The sequence below is a fragment of the Ailuropoda melanoleuca genome, chromosome 2 (assembly GCF_002007445.2).
Source record: "Ailuropoda melanoleuca isolate Jingjing chromosome 2, ASM200744v2, whole genome shotgun sequence".
In the NCBI taxonomy this organism is placed as follows: Eukaryota; Metazoa; Chordata; class Mammalia; order Carnivora; family Ursidae; genus Ailuropoda; species Ailuropoda melanoleuca.
In genome coordinates this window covers 112417426-112442722 of record NC_048219.1, presented here as the reverse complement: position 1 = coordinate 112442722, position 25297 = coordinate 112417426, and the positions used below count along the sequence as shown (strand labels likewise).

The 25297-nt window shown below is 35.0% G+C and overlaps 1 protein-coding gene across 1 annotated transcript in view; it reads left to right on the top strand.

The window, feature by feature from the left end:
- The window catches only part of LRP1B (LDL receptor related protein 1B), a 1837899-nt gene that overhangs the window by 1778999 nt on the left and 33603 nt on the right, over nucleotides 1–25297 (top strand). The window contains exons 84-85 of the mRNA XM_034642051.1: nucleotides 20816–20990; nucleotides 25138–25242. Of these exons, the coding sequence (XP_034497942.1) occupies nucleotides 20816–20990; nucleotides 25138–25242 (280 nt within the window). The remainder of the gene's footprint in view (nucleotides 1–20815; nucleotides 20991–25137; nucleotides 25243–25297) is intronic.

The window sequence follows — 25297 nt, the reverse complement described above, 5'->3', positions numbered from 1 at the left end:
CTCCCCCCTTAAAACACCTTCATTTGTCTTTACCACTCTCTTGTTTTCATTCCCATTTCACTGGCTGTTTCTTTTTTGTCTTTTGCTGGTTCCTCCTTATCTTCCTGACCTTTAAATGTTGGAGTGGCTCATGACTGTACTCGTATCTCTTTTTTTTTTCTCAAAACCACTCACTCCATGAGCCTGTGATTTCCATATAAATCGGAACATTAGAATAAACAGTTTTATAAACAGTTTTGTAAGATACAGTTTCCCCAAACATCACCCCCAAAGATTCTGATTCTGTTAGGCTGCAGTACTATTTAAAGTTTTCTACGTTTCACATATGTGACTGAGATTGAGACCTACTGCCTAGATGATTTCAACTAATTGAATGACTTTTAATATCATCCAAATACAAATGAGTCCTAATATATATCTCTAGCTGAACCTCTCTCCTGAATTCCAGATTTTTATACCTAAGTGTCTATTTGACAGTTTGAGTTGGCTCTAAATTAACCTGATTTTCTCACCCAAAATTGCTTAACCACGGTTTACCCTGTGTCTGTAAAAGGAAACATTCATCACTCAGGTCCAAGTATCTTGGATTCTTCCTTTTTTTTTTTTAAATCTAGCCCATTTTATTATTTTTAAACATTTTTATATCTATTTTTTTATTTTAATTCCAGTATAGTTACAGACAGTGTTATATTAGTTTCAGCTGTACAATACTGTGATTTAACAAGCCCATACATCACTCAGGGCTCACCACCACAAGTGTACTCCTTAATCCCCATTCACCTATTTTGGATTCATTCTTGACTGTTCTCTTTTTTTATACCCCAATGCCTTTCTCACTTTTTTCTTTAAAATATACCCAGAATCTGAACACTTCTTACCAGCTCCATCCCCACTACCTTCATTGAAATTTCCAGCATTTTTTACCTGCATTATTACTAGCTGATCTCCATGCTTTCTCTCTGCACCCTCTGTACCTATTCTCAGAAGAGTAGCTACAGCTAAGTGTTGTATTCATAATAAAAAAGAATGGTTTTCTGTCTCAGTCACATTTACTGAGATCTTTCCAAATTCAGGCACTCTTGTGGTTATTTCTTTTTTCCCCTTAATTCTATTAATCCATTTAATCCCACTGTTGAAGTAGGTGTTGTTTTTACTCTCATTTTACAGAGGAGGCTGGTGAGGAGGCACGAAGAGCCCCCTGAAGATCACAGAGTTAGCACATGGGAGAGTCAGGATTCCACCTGGGTGACCCAACTCCAGACCCCACACCTTTAAAAGTTACTCAACATTCTGGCCCTCAGGTGGTTTGATATCATGGAGGTCCTCACAGCGAGTAGCCTAGTTCTCTGGTCACTGCAGGAAGGACATGAAGCAGCATCGAATCAAGCAATGTGTACTGACTTAATTGGAGAATCGAGAACAATATTAAGTATTTCCCTCTGATGTTACAGCAGGGGGCCTCTTCTGCTACAGCAGAGACAAATTTGGCTTCAAATTGGTGTCTCCTGTTTTTAAGTGTATATTCTGCCCATGTAAGCCAGCTTCTTGGCATATAGAAATGCCACTACCCTCAGCCAATGCTCTTTTCATATTTCTGTCCTAAGTTAACTCTTAAACAATATGTGCCATAGACCCGCAGAGTTTATCTAGCAAATACAATCCAGTCATATGCAGGTGTCACACCTTGCTTACACACCTTGCTTACATCCTCATGGCTCTCTCCTCTTTCTCCCTCCTTTCAACACAGCAGAATATTCCAGCACGACTTCTACCTACTAACTCATGGGCTTTTTCTTTTTGGCTCCAATATTCTCACAGCCCTGAAAGATTTCCAAGCAAATCGGGGACAGCACCAGCTACTCCCCTGCATAATGCAGACCCTCCTTACTATCCAGCCTACTTTCTCCCTTATTCTAGTAAAACCATTTAAAGACCTTTTTCTTTTTGAAGTTGTTCACATCTGTCCTCAGTTTGAATGAATCTTTTCTCTTTTGAATTTTCAAGTCACTACTTCTTTACCTCTGTCTGTTTCTATTCACTTTTATCTGCAATTATTGTTAATTGTGTGCATTCCTCCTATTTTTCTAGGATGACCTCTTTTAGATTACACCCAACAATGGCATTTGTCAAATAAGTAAATAATCATAAATAAATAAATGAAAGCAGTTTTGAGACAAGTTCATAGAAGAACAATCAACTTAATGTACAAAAGCTACATTTAATCAGTGTACAGCCATCTGGTATTTTTCTGTGCAGCTTTTCTCTGTTCCCAATTGGTCCATCATCATAGAATGTTGATCTTCTTTTTTTTTTTAACTTAAATTTTTTTTCAAGTTGAGGCATCGCCATTTTTTATTCTTTTTGATCTAAGTTAAAAAAATACTTTGTGGCCATCATTATAGCGATTTGGTTTCTTAAAAAGAATAAACTCAGTTAGCATATTTTTTAATTGGCAACTTAATAGAATCACAGTCTGAGGTAGCCTGATGCATTATAAAAGGCTGCATTATCATTTTATTATCACTATTAGCAGTCATAGCACTTCCTACCTTTTACTGCAAAGCACTTGTTAAAATTGACCAATTAATCCTTAGACAGAGGTTAAATAACTTGCTCAAGGTACCGAGGTAGTAATATTACAGTCAGAATTGGACCTCAGGAGTTGTTGATCAAGATGTCAGCAAACATTCATGCAGTATGGTGATGCTGTTCTTTGGCAGCAAAATAAGTCTGTGGACAGTGTCATTAAAATGATAAATCCAACAACTGACAAAAGCATAATAAATTTAAGATTTATATGTGAGTCGGCAAGGTTCAGTGGACCTGGTGTTCTGTCAAAATTGTATCTTGCATATACAAAGTCTTCTTTCCATAAATGAAGGAATGACAGAATGGTTCATTACAGTGCCTAATTAAAGGTCCATTAGTGGGAGGTAAAACATCAGTTCTTAGTTGTGCTGAGTAAAAACGTTTCACGATTCTAATGGCAATATAAAATCCTGACGTCTAAATGAAAATTAATTTTAACAGAAGCACCCAGGGAGGAGAGACAGAGATAAATAATGGCAAGAAGTTGTGTAAGAATAAATATAGCTCCATTTTGTGCAGATCTGGAGCAAGGATTTCTAGTATAAATAAAAGTAATAATAAACATGGCATTTCACATTTGAATCTGGATATTAAATATGAGGTCAATAATATCTAAGGTTATTAGTACTTAATGACATTGGGGCAATTGAGCCAGTGAGGACCAACTCAATCTGTGTCTAAGAGCCTGGTGTTAAAATCAAACAGCAGTCTGTTTGTCCTCTCATTGATATTTTTAAAGTTCTCTAGTAATCTGCTTGGGGAGCCATTATAATTTCAATTAGAACTTAGTTTATTAGAAATACACCTGTATGGTTTATTCCCACTGGTTACAATAAGTACGGACATGAAATAATATCTCAATATAAAATTAGGAGTACCTGACAGTAATTCAAACATTTCATCTATTATAACTGGTATTAGAACCACAGTCTATCAAGTAATTATAAAAGTTATGAAGTATAGATGAGTGTCTACCATATGTGATGACATGATTGGATTATTTTTACTTTGCAGAGTAATTTTGTTTCATTAGTCAATTGGTCAGTAAAAAAATTTGGTATTTACAATGGGCCTGTCACTATTAGGCATTGAGAAAACAACCATGTCAGAGATATTTCCGGCCCTCAAAGGGCTTGCAAACTAATGTGTGATTCTGAAAAAGATACAGGTTATATTAAAGGCAGTTTAATGAAATACAGTGGCTAGCACAGAAACACAGAAAGAGAATTCAGCCTATAGGAAAGATTTCTTGAAGGAAGTGACATGTAAGCTGAGTCCAAAAGAAAGAAGCATCTAACTAAATGAAGAGAAGCAGTGAGTGGAACAGAATTTGCAAAAGCCCAGAAGGGAAAGCCTTTTGAAGTTTATTTTACCTATTTTTATTTGATTTTCCTAGGGGAAGATTGGCAAGGGAGATAACAAATCACTAAAAATGTACAGTATCAGAAAAATAATGCTATTAAACTTTATTTTATCTGAACATATAATGTTTTTTATAATAATTTTTATTTTGTTATATGTCACCATACAGTACATCCCCAGTTTTTGATGCAATGTTCCATGATTCATTATTTGCGTATAACTCCCAGCGCACCATGCAATATGTGCCCTCCTTAATACCCATCACCAGCCTATGAACATATAATGTTTTACCAAATGATCACACAATCCTCTGAAGTATTATTAATCCAATTTTACAATTGCCAAAAGTGAGAGTAAGACATTCTCCCTAATCTGTACCATTAGAGAACATAGGAGCCACAATTTATAGTCTTGTGCATCTGACTCCAAATGTAGCTTCTCCTGGTGTATTTTCCTGTCATTTGATATCCTGCCCATTCTGCTGCACCTTTTTAGGCTCACTATGGGAATACTCAAAGCTCAGGTCATGCACCGGTTCAACCCGATGGTTTCCACTTTCTATTCCATTGAAAGGAGGTGTCAATAAGAATTTTACTCTTGATTAAGCCTATGGCAGGCCCATGCAGAAAAGACCAAAGGATTTTAATAATGACCAGGAAAATAGAACAACATGTTTTCAGTTGTCCCTGTTAGGATAAAGGCCAATTAGAACTGAGCCTAGAACTCCAAGAAAGGATCATGATTTAAAAAGTGAAATTATCAGAACTAGCTATTTCCTAAGTATGCACATATTCAAGATTCTTAGAGCATCCCCACCTAATGTAACGAAGTAATTTGGAGCCCTGGCTATTGAGGGCCCTCTACCTCTTTTTCTCTTGGGGAGAAGACAGACACTGCTTTTGTTCAGGCTTCTTGCCTGGATTACTACAACACATCCACTGTGTATCTTTTTTTCCAGCCATGGAAACCTGTTGATGGTCTCTAAAATGTGCCTCTTTAAATTGTTCATACCTCTTCTTCTTTACACGTGGGCTCTTCAGTGTCTGTCAACACTCTCAAATCCTCCCACTTTGTCTTCTGAAGCTGCCTTTGCCTTAGGACATTCAGCACTTCCCTTTGGCATTTTCACACTGTGTTTTCATCATCACTTGTGTTCTTGACTTTCCCCCCTAGAATATGAAACAGGCCATGATGTTTTGCATACCTCATCAGTTTCTGGGGGGAGGCTTAACTCAGTGCTTGGATTTTGGAGAAAGTATTAAGTATGTGAGTGAATGTAAACAAAGTAGAAGGGTTTTGCTTCCAGCCAGCTAGGACAAGTTTTTGTCTGTACTTTGACAAGATACCACTTGAAACAGTTCTGGACCACCTTTACTCAGCAACTCATGAAGACCTACATTCCATGAGAAACTCTGTGGTTGTATTTTCAGTTTGGAGAAAAAAAATAGGGTAAAAATAGAATTAGGTTTTAATTAATGTGTATAAAGAAAAATAAATACATTTCTTTTCTCACATGACTACAATGGAGAACGGTAGGCTAAGGGTAAGGTAATGGATTAACTTTATTATCTTACTCTGGGGAGTTTAGAGGAAATTGTCAGAATTATAGAAATATTATTGAAGGAAATTTTGATCTAGTATAAATCTAGAATTATTAAAAACAGATTTTCACTATAATGTTATGCTATCATTTGGAAATGTAAAAATAGCAAGAGGTAAAAGATTCAGGGGAAATGTACTCTTATAAAAAAGAATTTATTGGAAACTGAGGCAACTTTTTCCAAGCAGAGAATATGTCACATGTGAGTCAAAGTATATATTCTGATTATTAAAATTAATTTATTCAACTGATATATGTATGAACATTGTGGGTTATTACTTATTATTCTAGGCACTGGGGATGTATCAGTATAAAGGCTCTTTGAAGATAGCTGTCTTCATAATTTTGGATAATTAAAAACCAGTGGCATATCTTTACAGATTAAAAGGCAGACAAAGCTGCAATTTAGACTTATATTGCCAAAAAGAATCAAAGTTCAGAAATGGACTTCATCCCATACTATTTAGGAGCATACTGTTACTTTTTATGTATTTGTTTCAAATTCCAGCAACGTGTTTATAAAGTTAATTTTATAAAAGATAAGCTTTTATCTCTATGTCATGTAACTTACACTTGGAATATTAATAATTATGTTTAATAATTTCAGTAACTACTATTGGAAAAAATCTTTAAAAATGCTTAGTTAATTTTTCTGGCATCATAACAGTGGCTGTTTTCTGTGCCAGCTTCATTAGATTTTGAGACAACTCTAGTCTCACAAGACTCTTGAAACAGTGCTTCATTAAGTATCATGCCAAGTTTAGGTGGTTTAGTCTTCTACTTTCATGCCACGTTAGGGCTACCGATAAGTATTCACCCTTCTTTTTCCAACTTAAGGAAGAATGAGTATACAAAATAAAATCAAAAATAATGAAAGCCTTAAAACTGCTTATTTAAAGGTTGAAAATAACTTGTCACACAAGAAATGGTTACTAACTGTCTGAAGAGGGATTTGTATTGAAATAAACTGAACATGCACAGTTGGAAGCCCTGGGAAGGAAGGAAGGAAGGAAGGAAGGAAGGAAGGAAGGAAGGAAGGAAACAAGGAAGCAAGGAAGGAGGAAGGGAGGGAGGGAGAAAGGAAAGAAGGGAAGGAGGGAGGGAGGAAGGAAGGTAAGGAGGAAGGCAGGCTTTGCAGGAATAGAAGCCATCCATGATTGTGATTCTGTCGTACTTGGTGTTAAGTAAACTGAATGGATTCATAAATAATTATCTGCAAATAGAATTGTGTATTTGAAAATAATATATTACACAAATCATGCACAGGTAGAGACACACATTGAACAAAAATATTTACTTGAGGCTTACCTCAAGTAGCAAATTGTTTCTATTTAAATGCTTCTGCTAACATCACTTTTAAAACAATTAATTTAAATGTAAATTTAAGAGTAATTTTAAAACACATTCTTTACATCAGATTTGGAATGTCAACTGACATGTTTTGAAAAAAATGTCATGAGTCAGGAATCTTTAAATCTTTTAAATAGAAGAAAACAAAATAAGATTCCTATCTTATAGTCAATATGATAATCTTCATGTTTTTCATTATTAAAGATTTTGCCACTATAAACTGGTGTTATTACTCTCTTTTATGCAATAGATAGACCACTTTTGATAGTAAATATTATACTAGGAAAAATTGTATTCATCCTGATTATTGATAAAAAAGGCAAGAGAATCAGGATGCAATCATTGGTTCTCAAAAAAAAAAAAAAAATCCCTAAACCTTAGTCCCAGAGTGCAAAGGGCCAAAGAAAGATGGGAAGATTTATAATTTACCCTATGATTATATAACCCATCAGATGAAGAAGAGCAGATCTTTGCTTAAATCAAAACAATGCATTAATAATTGTATTTATTTGCTCCGTTTTATTCTCATGAATACAAAAATGTAATTGTAAGTTTATTTCAATAAGTGAATATATTTTAAAATCCATTGTTTTCCAACAGATGACATAACACTCAAAAGAGCAAAAGTTAAATAGAAAGGAGATAGCCAATAATTTTTCGCTATAGAAGTGTTTAATTATATGAAAATCAACTAGTAAGAGGGAAAAAAAACATATTTATTGAGGGTTGCCACCAGAGAATAAGACACATCTTAAGTATAAGACACTTTGAGAAATAGAAAGTCATTTGGTTCAAAGCAGTACTAGAAGATGAATCCGAAGATCGGGTATCTGCATTTGAATTTTTAGATTTGCATTAGCACTTGAAGATCCATGACTAAATCCATGGTAACAATATGATTTAATTTTCAACTTGATGAAATAATTTTCACTTTATTTATTACACTTGAGAATGAAAAATCTGTGTTGTGATAATCTGAGGGCAAGCTTTCTTTGAAAATCAATTGATAAAAATTGATATAAAAATAAATAAATCAATAAATAAAAATCCACATAGTGGCAGAAACAAACAGATTGGTGTATGACCTTGTAATGAATGATACTGCTTTAACTCTGTCAATTATTGTCAGAGTCCAAGAACTCATGTCCCTTCCATGGTATGTTTCAGACCACGAATAACTAGAATAAGCTAGAATTTTTTAATTCCCGATTTCTTCTTACACTGGAAGGTAGTATGGGCTGCTAATCTTTTTAAGAATCTCTTGCAAAAAAAAAAAAACTAAATACATAAAATGTAACATAGTTTCAGTGGGTTTCTGTATCTTCACTGAACATACTCCCTAGGTTCACTCTTCTGGAATCTGTCATGCTGGAATCCAGATGTAAGGAAGAAATATTGAGTTTTAGAGGTGATGATATGGAATTAAAACATTTTTTCGATCATTTAAAACTATGTAAAGTAGAAAATCATGGACTAACAAATAGTATTCTGCAACTTCGGATTTCAAATTATTTACATCATCATAGGTGGCACATAATTTGTAAAGTAAATAATGATAATAGTTAAAGCTTCATCCGCTTCTCAGAGTTAGAAGTTTCAAAGGAAATAATTTATAAGAAAAGTCCTCTGTAAATTTTTAAATCAAATGCTTTTTTCAAAAATTTGTCATTTTAATAGGTATTTTGAGTGCCTATAATTGATAATAGGTAATTAAAATATGTTATATATTTAAAGGTTACATATATATTTAAGTAATATATAATTTGGATAATAAAAATAGATTTATTCCAATTTGCTCAGATAAGCAAGCCACTATATAAAAAAGATTTATTATTTTTATGGCATTTATGAATATGGTCTGAGCTGCTTTTTAAAAATAATTTCTGAAATGGCCCATAAATTTAGAATGAAATTATATATTGAGTCACATGAAAGTAAGTAGATCAAACCACTGAAGAAAATAATTTCTTGCGTAGGTATACTTCCCCGCACAGATTAGACTATGATTACAAAGTAGAAACCTATTAGAAGCTGAAAAGTCTAGTCTAATTCTGTAGAATCCCCCATTTCTGAGAATTTGGCAGGTCACATCCCTCATTCACGTGGCAGCCTGGAGTGTCTGCTGGTTGGTTTTTTGATGCAGCAGCTGAGTCTATGTTTAATGCAAGGACTAAATTTCTAAGGGCCCGTTGACTGGGACTTGATGACGTCTATCTGATTGCCATCTGATTGTCCTCTGTCATCTCCCACCTTCTTCCCCCATCTGAACACACACAGACACATCCTGGCAAACTTCAGTTGGTTTTAGGAGTGGTCGACTGATTCCATATTTACATATGTTTATAACTGCCTTTGAAGTTTTAAAATTAAAACATAAGCTCTTGTTCTCTGTCTTCTGAAGTGCCCTGCTTTCCAATGGCCATTCATTAATTCAACAAATAATAAAAGAACATTGAATGCAAGCCAGCCACTGAAGCTTGGGATTTAGTCGTGAATAATAGGAAAAGTGCTTTCATGGTACACTTTAGTATTTAGAAATAATACACAAAGATGTTAGATGACAGGTGATGAGAAACGAGATGATGAAAAAAAGCACGGTGAATTAAGAACCAACCTACTGTCTGGATGGAGAAGAGCCAGTGTTTTGGAAAGAAAACACATTAGTTATTATATCAAAAGTTTCTTGCTACAGTATCGTTTAGTACACTGTGTGCATAAAAGAGTAATGACTTTCTCACCGCCTTAAGGATGTTTTCCAAGAACAATAATCTTTCTAAATGAAAAGGATCTTGGATTAAATTACTTTACTGACTAATTACAACAATTCAATGCATACTTCCAATCATGTTAAAATTTAAATGCTACTAATAAAATTCAAGTGATTCTCTATAATCTTGGAATTATTATAAGTCTTAGTAAAGTGGAAAGTTGGTTATTATACATCAATAATCTGTTTAATTCCTGCATATTTGACCTAAAGGAAACTTGTACATTTGACCAGTGAAAATCTTTTAGAGCGTACTATGTATTACTTCCTCCAGGTGACATTTTCAAGGTGACTTTCTCAGTGTTTTAGTGAACTCTGATTAAATAGTAATAAATTATATATAATCCATTATTTTTCTTCTTGCCATCACACTAGTGTAGAAACCTCTCTCTATATATATCTATGCTGATCAATATATTAATATAGAAAGATACATATATATTATGCATACTAAAGGAAAACTAGGAAGGAGGTCACATTTAAGTATATCAGAAATCCTTACTTTGACATTTATATTTGAAGTGAGTAGATTAGAAGAAGGAAGGAAATAAGGATAGAAGAATGAAAGGCAGAAGAGAGAAAATTATACACAAAGGAACTACATATGTTTTTCTAGGATGGCCTCATCTTCTCCCAATATGATGATATGGGACAATCTGTGCCCTCTAGTTAGGCTGCAACATGAAGACAATAACTTTGTTAATGGCCCCTCCATCTGAGAGGATCTTTTCCATGATTACCTCGTATCCAACATTCTTCACCTCCCATCTCTCCATAAGACTAATTCCAGCTTTCTAAAAATTAGTTATTACTTTGTGCTCCCAATTGTGTTTAAAAAAAAATAATTCTGAGGTGCCTGGGTGGCACAGTCAGTTAAGTGTCTGCCTTTGGCTCAGGTCATGATCCCAGAGTCCCGGGATAGAGCCCCGCATCAGACTCCATGCTCAGCAGGGAGCTTGCTTCTCCCTCTGCCTGCCACTCCGCCAGCTTGTGCTCTCTCTCTCAAACAAATAAATAAAATCTTTAAAAAAAAATAAATAAATAAATAAATAAATATTTCCATGTTCTGATTAGCTAAAATTTTTTATTGATCTTGATTTTTTATTTCAACCGTGTTAGCCTTTAGGTTTCTATCAAAGTATGGGCACTCTGAGAGCATGAGCAATGTTAACCCAACAGATAGTATTAACACTGTAGATGTTGACAAATCTTAGTAGGTTGATCTTAATTGAAACCTAATACATACTCCATGCCCTGACCAAGAAATTAGGTACTAAATATGGCAGATGATTTGTTTACGGTCAGAAAGGTACCACCTTGTATGAACCTGCTTCATTCTCATTGTTTTTTAAGCCATCTTCTGCTTATTCACTTATTTGGTTTTCAGTTAGTCTCATCTTACAAAACCATATTTAGCTGTCATCTGCAAGTCAGCTTGCTTTCAAGTCTCAAGTGACTCTCTACCACTTTATAAATAGTTACTTGCTAAAACCTTTTATAGCTATTTTAAAAATAGAAGAACACTCAACCCAGAAATAATTACTTGCTAAAACCTTTTATTGCTAGATTGCTTTAAAAATAGAGGAACACTCAACCCAGAACATGATTTAGAAACAAAAGTTATATAGGCTTCTCTGATATTTGAAAAAATATTGCCATGATAGTTTTATGAGTTAATTTCTGACTATTACTAAAATGATTGATTTTTTTTTTTTTTGTTAATACACATTTTGAAATAGCAATCTGTCAAAGATTTAATGCTGGTACTTTCAAAATCTCACCCCACATGTGGCACTTAAATCAACGTTTTGATAGATTGGCTTTTTCAACTTTACCTTTTCCTTTTACCTGGATACTCAGAGATAGCACTGTTTGCTCAGAATGGATTTCATTCTTTTAAATTTTTCAGTGTTCTCTGTAGAAATATTTGGGATATATTTCTATTTTTAGTAATAAATTAGAAAATGCTAATTTTCTTAGACACGCTTTCCTGATGAAAATTTATCAGCTCTAATCAGAGTTTTGCACACATTTTTCCCCTAGTGAATATTTAATTGGCATACCTGGATTCAATGTTTGCCTACTTTATTAAACTCAGCTCAGAAATTGGAAGATATATTTAGGACTATGCAATAAGTTTAATTATTAAAATATCTTGGGTTGTGTAAAACATTCGAGGACTGTAAAAAAGAATAATTTTAATATTTCTTAAATCTGTTTTCCCATTTCCTTATACAAGCCTTCAAAGACAACAATCATAAAATTCTAAACAAATTTATATAAGTTACTTTATCTGTTCTACCTCCTAAACCATGCAAGACGAAAAACTGACTCCAGAGAAGGAAAGGCCACAATCACTCCTGTCAACATATTTAAGAATCTTAGAACTTTTCCGGAATCCTTCTAAATGTTTTCATCTTAAATTAGATGTCAGTAAATGGTAACTCTCCAGACGTGCCTCACTTTGTGATTTCTTGGCTGTTGTTTTGGTTTCTTATTTGTGTGGAAGGACCCAGAGTTGATATTGCTTGATAATGAAGAAATCACCACGGATAGTTAGAAGTTTCCTTCAAATAAGAGAATCCAGGGCTGTAAACCAATTATCAGTGGCTAGAGAGGCAAATATCCAACTTGGGTTGGGATGGGAGGCTGGGAATGACCTGTGAAATGTGAACGTGTGGATGAGATGTGGGGTGTGGGAGGCTGCCCTGAGTTCTTGAGCTCTGATATTGCAGACGGTGGTGGCATCAAGGAAGCTCTCCTGGGCCTGCTGCTCTTGAGCCACGGGCCCTTTAACGTTCTGGCTGGTGATGAGACCCTCAGATATCTCTGTAGATGTAGGCACATTCAGTTTTAGATACACATAAAGGAAAGGGAACACCAAAGATATTTAAAATTACTTTCTACAGGTTTTTGTTTTGTTTTGTTTGGGCATCTTTTTTTTTTTTTTTTGAGCAAATGTATGACTATTAAATAAGAAAATAAGTTTATCCTGTAGAGTTAGGCTTATTTGAGTTTGCATTTCCGTTCTCCCACTTACTACTGTGTTATCCTTGGCAAGGTGCTGAGCCTCCTTGTGCCTCAGTTTACTCGCCTATAAGAATAATGCCATATAATGCATGAGACTATAACCAACAAATGAGCCCGACATGAAGAAGGCAGCTAAAATTGAGTACTTATCATCATCACCACCATCATTTCCATCATTTTACTGAAAACAGGCCTTCGTTGGCCTTGATGATATAAAGGGCATTACTGAGGATAGGTCGGGGAGAGGAAGGACTCGTGAGATAATCTTAGGCACGTTTGGTAATACCGCCTCTGTTCAAAGATGATCGATGGGTATATTGGATAAATTAGTCAAGTAATTCAGATAAGGTCACATTGTTAGCCACAGTAAGAACTGAATTTAACCTCCAAGTCCTTCATATTCTAGCAAATGATTTTGTTTCTTTCTTTTCCGTATTATGTCACCTTAGCATGAGTATTCATCAAAAGTTTATAAAACACCATCGTTGGCTGTCTTCCACATTTTATACCTACATGGAAGCTGCCGTAAACCTCCCTGTAGGGAGGATATTAGCAAAATTCATAGAACCCACTGCTCCTGGGACACAATTAAATATCAGTGAAGGTGGAATATGAATCGCACTGAGACTGGAGCTCAATTATAGAATGCCTGGGGATATGCACTGTTGGTAATTCTACCCCGTCTTCTTTGTGAAAGTAATACAATCCTACTTCTGGTTGGTTATTGTGGTTGTGTGTAGTCTAAATTAACAAATGCTTACTTAAATCATGAATCTTAAAATGAATTCACATAACTTATTTTTTTTAAAACCAGGTCAAAGTTTAGTGAATTAAAACAATTGGTGTATATACATGTAATTGTATAATTTGGTCTCCCCTGTATGACCATCTGTATTACCCATTAAAGACTCTCCAGTTTCTGCATTATTCTTACTGAGTATCTTCAGTCCCTGCTTAGGTGATATTATTTTAGTTTGGTTTCATTCTCTTTAAATAAATTTCACACTTCACTAACTATTACAATGTGAATAGCCCAGTTGCAAATATGAGTTAATAGCTAAATAGTCTTGGCAATTACTTTTCAATAGAAAGAAATATTTGGGAAAGAAGTTAAATGCAGCAAGAGATTTTATAGACATCTGGCTCTCCATGAATATTCATAAACCTGTATATATACCCATACAACCCATATTTTTATGGAGTCTATTAAGATTCTCTAAAAAATATTAAAGGGAGTATTTCCTTATATTTCTGGTTGCTCGAAAAGGAAAGAGAGAGAAAGAGAGACAGAATGCAATGATGGCATCCTTGAAAATTATTTTATTTCTGTTGCAGAAAATAGCCATTCACTTATTCTCCGGTTACTATTCACCTAATTACCATATGAATACTCTGTAATTATATATCCATCGTTGTCCTTTAGATTACATGATTGTGTTTAGTGCTACTATGCAGTTCTTAGAGTAATTACCCTACAGAGGTTATAACAATTTTTATATTGTGAATATAAAGTGTTATTATATAATTTCATTGTAATCTCTACTTTCTTAGCACAGATTAATTACATTTCATTATTGCTCCTTCTTACCATATGCGGAACATCCCAATTGTCATGCCATTCAGGTCAATAAAATGCTTGAAACTTAGGGGATGGAATGTTTCATAAGAAGGAAGATTTTGTTGGCAGTAATATTTGTAGGCTCTTGCCACAGTGGATATTTTTCAAATCAGTTTTGGTTCTTTTTTCTTCTTGTCTTAAACTTTCAATTGGGTTGTCAGCTCCCTGAGAGCTGGTGGCCTTTCTCGTATTTCTGTCCCCTTCCTACAGCTCCCAGGATATAATTAGACAGATGCATGTTCCTCAGCAAAAAATCAATTATGGATCTACCATTTCCATTTTATTGTCATGGTTAAATTACTCCTGTTGTTCAAAACGAGACCAACCATATTGTTTTACCAGCTTTCCTTTCCATAAATTCAAACTCTTCTTTCTGCATGTTACTGGTTGATCTGGCTAGACTCTTTCATCTTTGACATTCAATCCCTTCCCCATTCCATGCCCTCCAACAAAAAGTGTCCTATCACTTATGTTTTTTTTAACTTGTCTTTTTTTAGTGTACCACATTTTTTTTTTTTACTTTATTTAGGTTCCAATAACTGTTAAGCCAAATTTTAAAATTGGAGAGAAAAATGTGATTGGGGTGTGTGTCTCTGTGTCTGTGTATCTGTGTCTATGTCTGTGTGTCAGAAATCAGAAGACAATCCCTTTTCTACACACCTTGGTGTTAACCAACCACCAACATCCCTAATTCTGTTTTCTTTGGGAGGAATTAAGTTTTTTTTTTTTTTTCAGTAACATTAACTTAGTCAATGCTGAAAATGAAAAAACAAAAAGCCGAAAGCTATAAAACTTCTTCAAAGTTAAGTTTGTAGAAATAATTAAGAATCATAGTGTTACAGAAGCCGTTAAAAATATTGGTATATTATGGGGTGCCCGGCGGGCTCAGTTGGTGGAGCATGTGACTCTTGATCTCAGTGCTGTTAAGTTTGAGCCCCATGTTGGGTATAGAGATTACCTAAAAATAGGATCTTTAAAAATGTATATTTATATATTTTATGTAAGAAAATGGATATCTATCTTACAGAAAGATTACCTTCAAAATGGTTTTAAAGCATTTCTGGTGCTTAAAGTGGTAAGCTCTATGGGGTAAGTATTTTTTTAGCACTCTGGGATAAGAAAAGTGTTCTTTCAGTGAGTACTAAAATTTTCTGTTCATTTCAGTGCTTATTAGGTCAGGGCAGAATCCTTAGAACCAAAGCAAACAATTACATACCAAAGAAGCCTTCTCATATACCATTCTTCTTCATACTTCGCTAAATTTCTGCTGGATTGGGGAAGTGCTAATGAAGTGTTCTTTTTATAAGATAAATAGTTGAAGAGAGACTTAGAATTTAAATATGAGTGTGTAGTAATTATTTGGGAGTATATAGAGAGGTGACCCTGGTGAAAATATTGCACATGTTTATACAAGTTTTGCATAGATGCTTGTAATTCAAAGTAGGTTAGAGCTGAGAAGAGAATGAGAGAGAAATTAGGTCGCTCTCCAATGACTTATTATACATTGTTGTCCTGATACTGAGACAATTGCAGAGAATATGAACTTTGGTTGAATCATCCATTTTAGAAATAGCACCATCAGAGGTACCAATTTTTTTCCATGATACATCTCCTGATTAAAATTGAAATAACAGAGAACACTTGAAAGAATTATTTGCTTTCCAACTTACAAGTATCCAATGTTTTTGTGGTAGTTTATTTGTTTTTTAAGATTTTATTTATTTATGTGAGAAAGAGAGTATAAGCAAGGGGAGGAGCACAGGGAGAAGGAGAAGCAGACTCCCCCCTGAGCAGGGAGCCCGATGTGGGGCTCAGTGCCAGGACCCTGAGATCATGACCTGAGCTAAAGGCTGATGCTTAACTGACTGAGCCACCCAGGATCCCCCTTTTGTGGTAGCTTAAATAGATGACAGAGTCTCCTATTAAATAAGGTTACTTTCTCCTGTGTTCAGGAATCTTGGAGTGAAAATTGAGTAAATAGGGAAGTCTTTAAGACAGAGAGAGAGACAGAGAGAGAGAGACAGAGAGACAGAGAGGGAGAGAGAAAGGGAGAGAGACTATGTATGCAAGGGTTGGGCCCTAGAATCCTAATAGTGGTGCAAAAAACAATCCAACTGAACATATAAGTCAAGCAACTTCTACATGCTTCACATCTGAAGCCTAATAGTGGGAGATAGTCAGAACATTTTCAAAGAAAGGCACTGGAAAGCAACTCCGGCACGGTCGGATTATAGTGAGCAACTCTGTCCCTGAATTTCAACATAGTGTCAAGTGTGAAGCATGTGAACTGGGGAAAATGAAAAGTCTTCCATTTGAATATCTGTAGAGAAAGGGTTCTGAGCCTAAAATTATTTCTGCCTTTTTTAGAAGGAAAAAAGTGGCATGGCTTAACAGCATGCAATTTAGAATTGTTTATTAAAGTGCAAATTCTAATATCTGTTTATTTCACAATTTTATCTTAAGCAAATATTTCTTTTACATTCTTTGGATTCCACTTTTATGCCATGAGGCCAATCAACTGCATTGAATAATGTGCATCTGACACGCTAGGAAAAAAAAATATCAAAAGCATTAAAGGGTAGAGAATTTTCTTTAAAGCATAAAAAGTAGACCATGAATTCCTTTTAATAGAAGCATCTATAAAGAGAAAACCTATTTAGCCTAGTTAGCAAATTAACTAGAATTTCTAAAATATTGTAGTTTATTTGCCTTTAGGTTAGAAAAAATCTTTTTATTGAATCATAATATAAGTAGGAAAGTTTAAAATCACAAGTTTACAGTTCAATAAGTTATCACCAGGTGTACACAGCAGCGTAAACCTACAACCAGGTCAAGAATAAACATTATTGGGGGTGCCTGGGTGGCACAGTCGTTAAGCGTCTGCCTTCGGCTCAGGGCGTGATCCCAGCGCTCTGGGATTGATCCCCACATCAGGCTCTTCCACTAGGAGCTTGCTTCTTCCTCTCCCACACCCCTTACTTGTGTTCCCTCTCTTGCTGGCTGTCTCTGTCAAATAAATAAACAAAATCTTTAAAAAATAATAATAATAAACATTATTGGGACCTCCGATGATCCCTGTTGGTCTTCCTCACTATCCCTTCCCTTCCCCCCAAAGATAAGTCTTGTTGACTTCTAAAACCCTAGATTAGTTTTGCCTTTTAAATTTTATATAAATAAAAAAAGTAGTATATATGTTTTTGTGTCGAGCTTTTTTCTCTCATTACTCTTGTGAGATTCATCCATGTTGTTGCTTATAAGGTGTGCTGCTTTCATTTTTTTATTTATCTACATGTATTAATGTATGTGTATATATACATATATTTGTATGTATATTTCTTTGTGTGAATGAAGCACAGTCTATCCTTTCTTCTTGCAACGAACGTTTGGATTTCTTCTTTCGGGGCTATTTCTATGCGCAGGTTGCTGTGTATATTACATAAATATTTTTGTGCACATATGTGTGCTTTCTTCTTGAATATATATTAAGAGTGGAAATGCTAGGTCACAAGGTGTGGGTATGTTCAAATATAGCAGATACTGTCAATTGTTTTCCAAATCAATTGAACCAGTTTATATTTCTTCTAATAGTGTATGAGAGTTTCTGTTATTTGTTGTCAATTAGGTGGAAGTGCAATGGTATTTCTTTGAAGTATTAATTTATTTCCTTTTTTTAAACATTTTTATTCATTTATTTGAAATAGAGAGTGAGAGATCCATCATGAACAGAGGGAGAGGGGGAAACAGATTCCCTGCTGAGTGCAGAGCCCAACGCGGGGCTCAGTCCCAGGACCCCGAGATCATGACCTGAGCCGAAGTCAGACACTTCACTGACTGAGCCACTCTAGCACCCCTAATTTGTATTTCTTTGAACACCAAGGAGTTGTATATACTCTCACATCTTTTTAATCTTAGCCTGAAGCAGATGTAATTCATGCACCAAAATTACTCATAGTTAGTAAATTGTAGGTAAGTATTTAACTTTATCCTTTAGCACTTCAGGCAAGTGAGAACTATTCCTTGCTACAGTGTGTTATAGGGCAATTATCAACCATCAGAATGTTAACCCAATTTTTTCCAGTTTCTCAGATCTTCTCAGTGATGTGGTTATAAAAATAAAATGGTCCATAATTTTGGATAAAAAATTGCATTTTAATTAAGGCCCACAAAGTTAGTTGAGAAATAAACTATTTTAGGGGTGCCTCAGTGGCTCAGTTGGTTAAGGGTCGACTCTTGATTTTGGCTCAGGTCATGATCTCAGGGTCACGTTCTCAGGGTATGAGATTGAGCCCCACATCTGGCTCTGCAGTAGGTGTGGAGCCTGCTTAAGATTCTCTCCCTCTCCCTCCACCCCCCACCCCTGCCCACATGGACTCTCTCTCTCTCAAAGAAGAAAGAAAGAAAGAAAGAAAGAAAGAAAGAAAGAAAGAAAGAAAGAAAGAAAGAAAGAAAGAAAGAAGAAAGAAAGAAAGAAAAAGAAAAAGCAATTTTAGTTAAATCAAATCCTTTTACAGCTATTGAACAATATAGTCCCTATGCTAATAAGTAAAATTTGTTTCTGGGTCATCATTTCATATGTTCCCCAGTTCCCAAATTCTAGTTCCTCAACCAATCCCATGGCAATCACCTGGGCCCCATTTCAGACTTATGAATTAGAATCTAGGCATGAGTGGCAGTAGTGACAGGGACGAGCACTGGAATTACATTTGCAAGTAAGTCACCTACATGATTTTGATGAGTTACCCACTGTGGATAAGGACATAATATGAAGATCTTGGAAGGATACATAAGCCAATTTCTATGCCCCATCAGACAACTGAACCAGGATCAGAGAACGACATTTAAAGCAGTCGGGGGTGATATGAAAAGAGCTCTTTGTCAGTAAGAGGTACTGAACAACCTGAACTAATGAGAGCTGCTCTCTAGAGGTTTCTGCACTGAATAGGAGAGAAGCTCATACAGGCAGCTGATCATACATTCTTCATAAATAAGAACAGAATCTGTCATGTGTACTCTCTAACCGCCAAGCCTGGACCAACTGCAAACAGACACCATCATGGATAGATACTAACACTGACTTAGTTTTTAGATCTTCAAGTCTCTCACCTTTTGAAAGTGCTACTTTTCTTAAATATAGCCAAAACCACGTTAATAAACTTAAGCACTGAATCTCAATGAGGGTACTTGGCATAATGCAAGAGCAAGCATAAGAATGCTTGAAATAAATTTCCATAAATATGAAGCAAGCCTGTCAATAAATTTAATTTCTGTCTGATTTAATAAAGGGCTAGATAAATATACAAACATGAGAATTATAAATTATGTTTTAATTTTCCTCACCCACTATAACTGTCTAACAGCAGGTTAAAGTTTATAAATTGAGATTTTTATCTCAGCTAATCTCATTTAACATTGCTTCACAATTAGTTAGCTAAAAGGAAATTGCAGCTTCTAAACACAAAGTCTGAGACTGATCTAATCAGTTCTTTTGCTTAAGATCGTATTATGAATTTCAGTATTCTAAATGTGATAATTTATAGTATGTTGATATACAAACATACATATATACTTGTCTGCTTTTCAAAAGACTAAGTCAGAATGTCTAATTATAAAGATAGTGTGGTTATTGTATTATTACATGGTCTTTGTTTTATTATTCCCATTCAAGATTTATAGAAATATTTGAGGAAGCCTTCTTTTATAGTTGAGAACATTATCTGTAATATTCAGTAAGAAACATCTTTCCAAACAAAAGGCTCACACCACATGGAGGTTTTCCCTCTGAATAGGATGTTAGGCTCTCACCTAGGAGGGGAACAATAGCCTAGACTTCTATTCACTTCCCACCCATGATAGATCAGTTTCCCAGTTCACTTTTCTCTTGATGTTCCATGAGAGGCACATCTCCTTGTTTGCTCACCTGCCCAGGTGTCCAGGAATAGCCAGCCTGTTCTGCTCTGTGCAGAGGGAAGCTTCTTTGCATCACAAAGGGCTGAGGCAGAGGTAAGAGTCCCCCACTCACCACATACTACCCTGTTCTCTGGATGAAAAAAGTGCAAGGAGAGGAAACAGTAAACGAAGTCCAAAGAAATCTGGAGTATTTCTGCTCGTTTCAGAATAGTAATAATATTGCCATGAGAGGGAAATTAAGGAACCTGGTTAACTTAAACTTTAAAATTCAGAACCAAAAGACTTCCTCAGCTAGCATTCTATCAATATAAGTTCTCTTTTCTTTAGCAGATGAAATGATGCCTGACTGGAAAAAACAGGAATCAAAGCATTATTAAAGAATTCTAGTTACGTGTAAACACAAACAGATTTTGCAAATGAATCTACTTATTGATTGGCCGTTTTTTAGTATTCAGACATTTTAATTTACTTATTTTTATACTTGCTTAATGATTCGCCATCTGTAAATATTAAATGAAATGGTAACGTATTGTGGCTAAAGATAAACATCTTGTAGTATAATTTCTTTTTCTCTGTTGTGCGTTCTTCCTAGATGTGTGTCACCACTACTGTGTGAATTCTGAATCCTGTACCATTGGGGATGACGGAAGTGTTGAATGTGTCTGTCCAACACGCTACGAAGGTCCGAAATGTGAAGTGGACAAATGCATAAGGTGCCATGGGGGGCACTGCATTATAAATAAAGACAGTGAAGATATATTTTGCAAGTAAGTTGTCATCCAGCTTAATTTATAAACAACATTCGAAACCAAAAGAATGTAGCAGTTCAGCACTAAATGTGAAAATAATATAAATTATTTTTATTCTAAGATTCTATATAGTGACCATTGCATCCTTGGGTTTTTTTGTTTTTGTTTTTCTTTTTGGTTGTAGATAAAATTCAGTTCATTTCAATTAAATGAATTTATTCAACACCTATTATGTGCAACTGGGGAACATGAAAATTCATCATGTCATCATGTAATGATATGGTCAGATCATTCCCTATATAGAATATTCCTAATAGTAAGCAAGAAATAGTGAAATGCAACATACCTTCCAAAAGCTATGTGTAATATCCCTAAATTAGAATAGCTCAGGCTTTTAAATATTTCATTATTATCATTGACAGTGAGTGTTTACACTCACTTGTTACAAAAGGAGCCTATCAGGGAGGAGCAAAAGACCTGTCTAATGGATATACATTTTACTCTTTGGGTTTTTATCTGACTTGAAGCATAATGGTCCAAAATAAGGAGAAGGAATAATGTGTCCCAGGAGGCAACTACAATAAAAATGTCCAAGTTAGACTTTGGTTACATTGCCTTTTGCCCTTTGGTTTTAAGATCAAGTGACTGGAAAACAGAGCATCGCATCTAAAGAAAGGGTAATGCTGTTCGGTTTCTGTCGTGAAACAAGTTTATGCCACTAAGGTTAGAGTTCAATCCTCACTCTGAACTTCTTTTAACAACCTTTTGAAGAAGGGGCTTATAAAGATCTGGACTCCATCACTTGCCTTGCTCGGGAGTATAATAAATGAAAATATGAGGCAGAAAAGCATGCTGTCAAGTGTTCCCGCCACGGCTTCCACTGAGACAGCTCTGGGAGGGTGCCAGCCCTGAGTTATGCTGCTCTGCCAAACAAGGCCCAATAAAATTTTATTACAGACAGCATCAACATTTTTTTCTTTTTTATTTACTCTCATTTTAGAATTTACTCTAAGAATGATTTGTGTTATCATTATGAATGACATTTACTCAAACCCTCAAATTGGGTCATTTGAAAGTACATTATTTTTTAAGTAAAGTAATTGAAAATACGACTGATTATAAATATGTGCCTTTGATAAGTATATAAAAGCAAATGCATTTTCATGTAAACGACCAAAATCGTGTTTGCTCATTAAGCTCATCGGTTCTTTGTGATGAAACTTGAGCAAGACAGAACTTTGTTTCCATGAGTGAACACACATTTTTCTCTCTCATGCACCATATCAGAAATGCACTGTAGTCTCTTACTTACAACTCCATTCCATTCTACAAGAAAATAAAGGCTATCATCTAAGACAGGCTATAAGCTGCAATTTCCTTCCCAGTTTACCTTGGAAAAGCTCATGAAGAGACACACACCATGTTTCCATTACAAGGGGAAGTTCCATATGAAGAAAAAGGGCAAGACTCTTCGGGCTCTCAGTACTGCCTGCTATACAGAGAAAATTGGCTTCACCAACCTAGAAACACCAGAACCTCATAACCCGAGTAGGCCACAAAAATCCAACATTGTAGTTCTTGACTCCTTAAAGACCCTTTTTGAAAAAGATTATGTCTGATAGATAAATAACAGTTGCTAATAAATGAGGAGATAGCGGAAGCTTAAAAATAGCAGTATAAGACTTGATCAAATAGCCTATGTAACATATGAGCAGGATAATACAGACAAGACTCTGGGTATTCTGAAACTTACTAGGCAAATTTGCCTTCATTTCTACGATAGTTTTCATCTTAGCTTTAAAAGACGTTTCCAGTGATGGTAGAATTTCTGTCTCATAGGTAAATCACTGATACTAAAACAACCATGACTGAGTTACAGTAAATCTTTTATATAAATAGGAAAATTCAAGCCTCCATGTATACTTGGGATTCCAAATAGTCAGGTGTGATTCTAATGCACATTCTATATGCTGTCAGCTAGAATATAATATTCTGTCAAGTATAATAAATATAATCTTAAAAAATGGAGGTAATTGTATATCTTTCTCTTTTGTGGAAATCTAAGTAAATATTGATGAAGAATGACTTGATCATAATTCCGAATAGCCTAAATACTGCCTTTGCAAAGTCAGTTGTTATGGGAATTCTTTGTGCATACGGGACAACTGGTAATTAGCTTTTGGAAAGTGATACATCACAAACTCGTGTGTGTGTGTGTGTGAGAGAGAGAGAGAGAGATAGATGCCTCTAAGAAATGAAATTATGATGAAAACCGGCATTAAAATATGTGCTGAACTCTTTGATGCATTATAATGATTTGAGTAATTTGTATTTCACATTTGAAATATATACAAATGCCTGTCTTCAATTTAGGATTCAAACAAAACCTTTAGAAGGAGAAAAGAGGCAACATCTTTTATAACTCTTAAAAGCAGTAGTTTAAAAGCAATCAATACTTAGACTTTTTTTTCTTTTAAAAGCTGATATTTGGTGTATAGTTATCTTTTTTGTAGGAAATCCTTTAATGTATAATGAGCTATTTTTTTTCTCTTTGACGTTGTCTTTTTGGTAGAAAAAGAAACTATAACTTGCCACTCTTTGATTTTCAAGGAGGCTGGGATGGAGGGCAAGGAAAAGTCTCCCAGATCCATTTAACATATCAGACACCAATACTGCTAAATGTATACTTGTTCACTTTGCATCCATATTCAGATACCTCTAGATTTAAAGCATTCTCTGTTAAATCTTGGAAACTTTAAACTACTGCTTCTTTCTCCCTACTGGTTCTATATTCATATATCTCCATTTTGTAGCCAGTACATGATTGACTCATCATTTCTGTTCTTCTTGAAGAGAAATGTGATTTTAACATACAGGCTCTTCAAAAATATCTTTAAATTTAACACCTGGAAAAATGATAAGCCATTTGGTGTATTTCCAGCAGGCTTACCACTTACATGAGGTGAAATGCATATTCACAGAGCAAATTAATCAGGATCACCAACTGATCATTTCAGGCATCGAACCAATCATTAGGAATTACCCTTTTATGGATGTAACACAATAGATATCCATCACAGAGAGGATCAAAGTGATCAGTGATATTGCAACCTGATTTATGTGTCAAGCTTGTGACACCATTGAGTGCTTCCTAGCACCTAGTGCCAACATGATTTCATAATCAGAATAGTGGCATGATCTGTTGTAATTCTGACTTGGGCCAAGGCTTATATGAATCTATCACCCTACTTTTCATACAAGAGATCTCTTGATAATTTAGAATGTCGATGCACTTTTGTCTGTTCCCCCAACAATTTTCAATGTCCAATCTAATAGTATTCATATCAAGACATAACACGGCAAATAAGAAAATTTCTGTATTTTTCCTATTATTGTTATGCTTGTTCTTTTTTTTTCCATACAGCAATAGCCATAGTGTTTATTCTTATCTCAGACCTGTAGTGTGCTGTAAATTAGAATTGTTTCCATAAGTTTTCCAAGAAAGCCTACCTCATTACCTTGTTGCCAGACTACATATTTTTCCTATAACATTACTGTTTATTTTTGCAATGAACTTCCAATGATTTTTTATGTGTTATAGTAAAAAAAAAGATGACATTAATGATAGTATACAATCAAAGAGAAGCAGTGGGATAAAATGACTACCAGATAATCCTATACTTTCTTACAAAACCAGGAATCTAAAACTCTTAACAGTTTTTTTGGACCAGATTTTCCGGCTTACAAGAAATAGCTGAAGCATTTGCTTCCAGAATATTTGATCATGTGGTTTATAATTCACACTGATGTCACCAAGCCCTAGTAATATGAAAAGGGAGTAAGATACTGATGCTAATGTTTGCCTGCAGAGTAAGTGATAGACATTAAAGCATATTTTTTCACACATATATATAGCTATATTAAAATTTTATATTAAGCAAATGGGTTGAAAATTTGAAAATTAGCAAAAGAAAACATTTGTCTCTCATTGTTTTGTTAAAAAAAAATCTTTGCCCGCAGGAAGTCTGTCTTTCTGAAAACTTACTTTTAGCCAGGCACTCCATTACTCCTCTATGATGAGTATTCTCATCTGCAGAGTTTATGTCAGCTTTCAACAGTGATGATGCCAGTAACAATGAGATTTCTTTTTTCTTTGTTGCTGCAGCTGCACTAATGGAAAGATTGCCTCTAGCTGTCAGTTATGTGATGGCTACTGTTACAATGGTGGCACATGCCAGCTGGACCCTGAGACAAATGTACCTGTGTGTCTGTGAGTATTGTATAACATTGTGGGCATTTTGTGGTATGACTTTGTATGTACATGG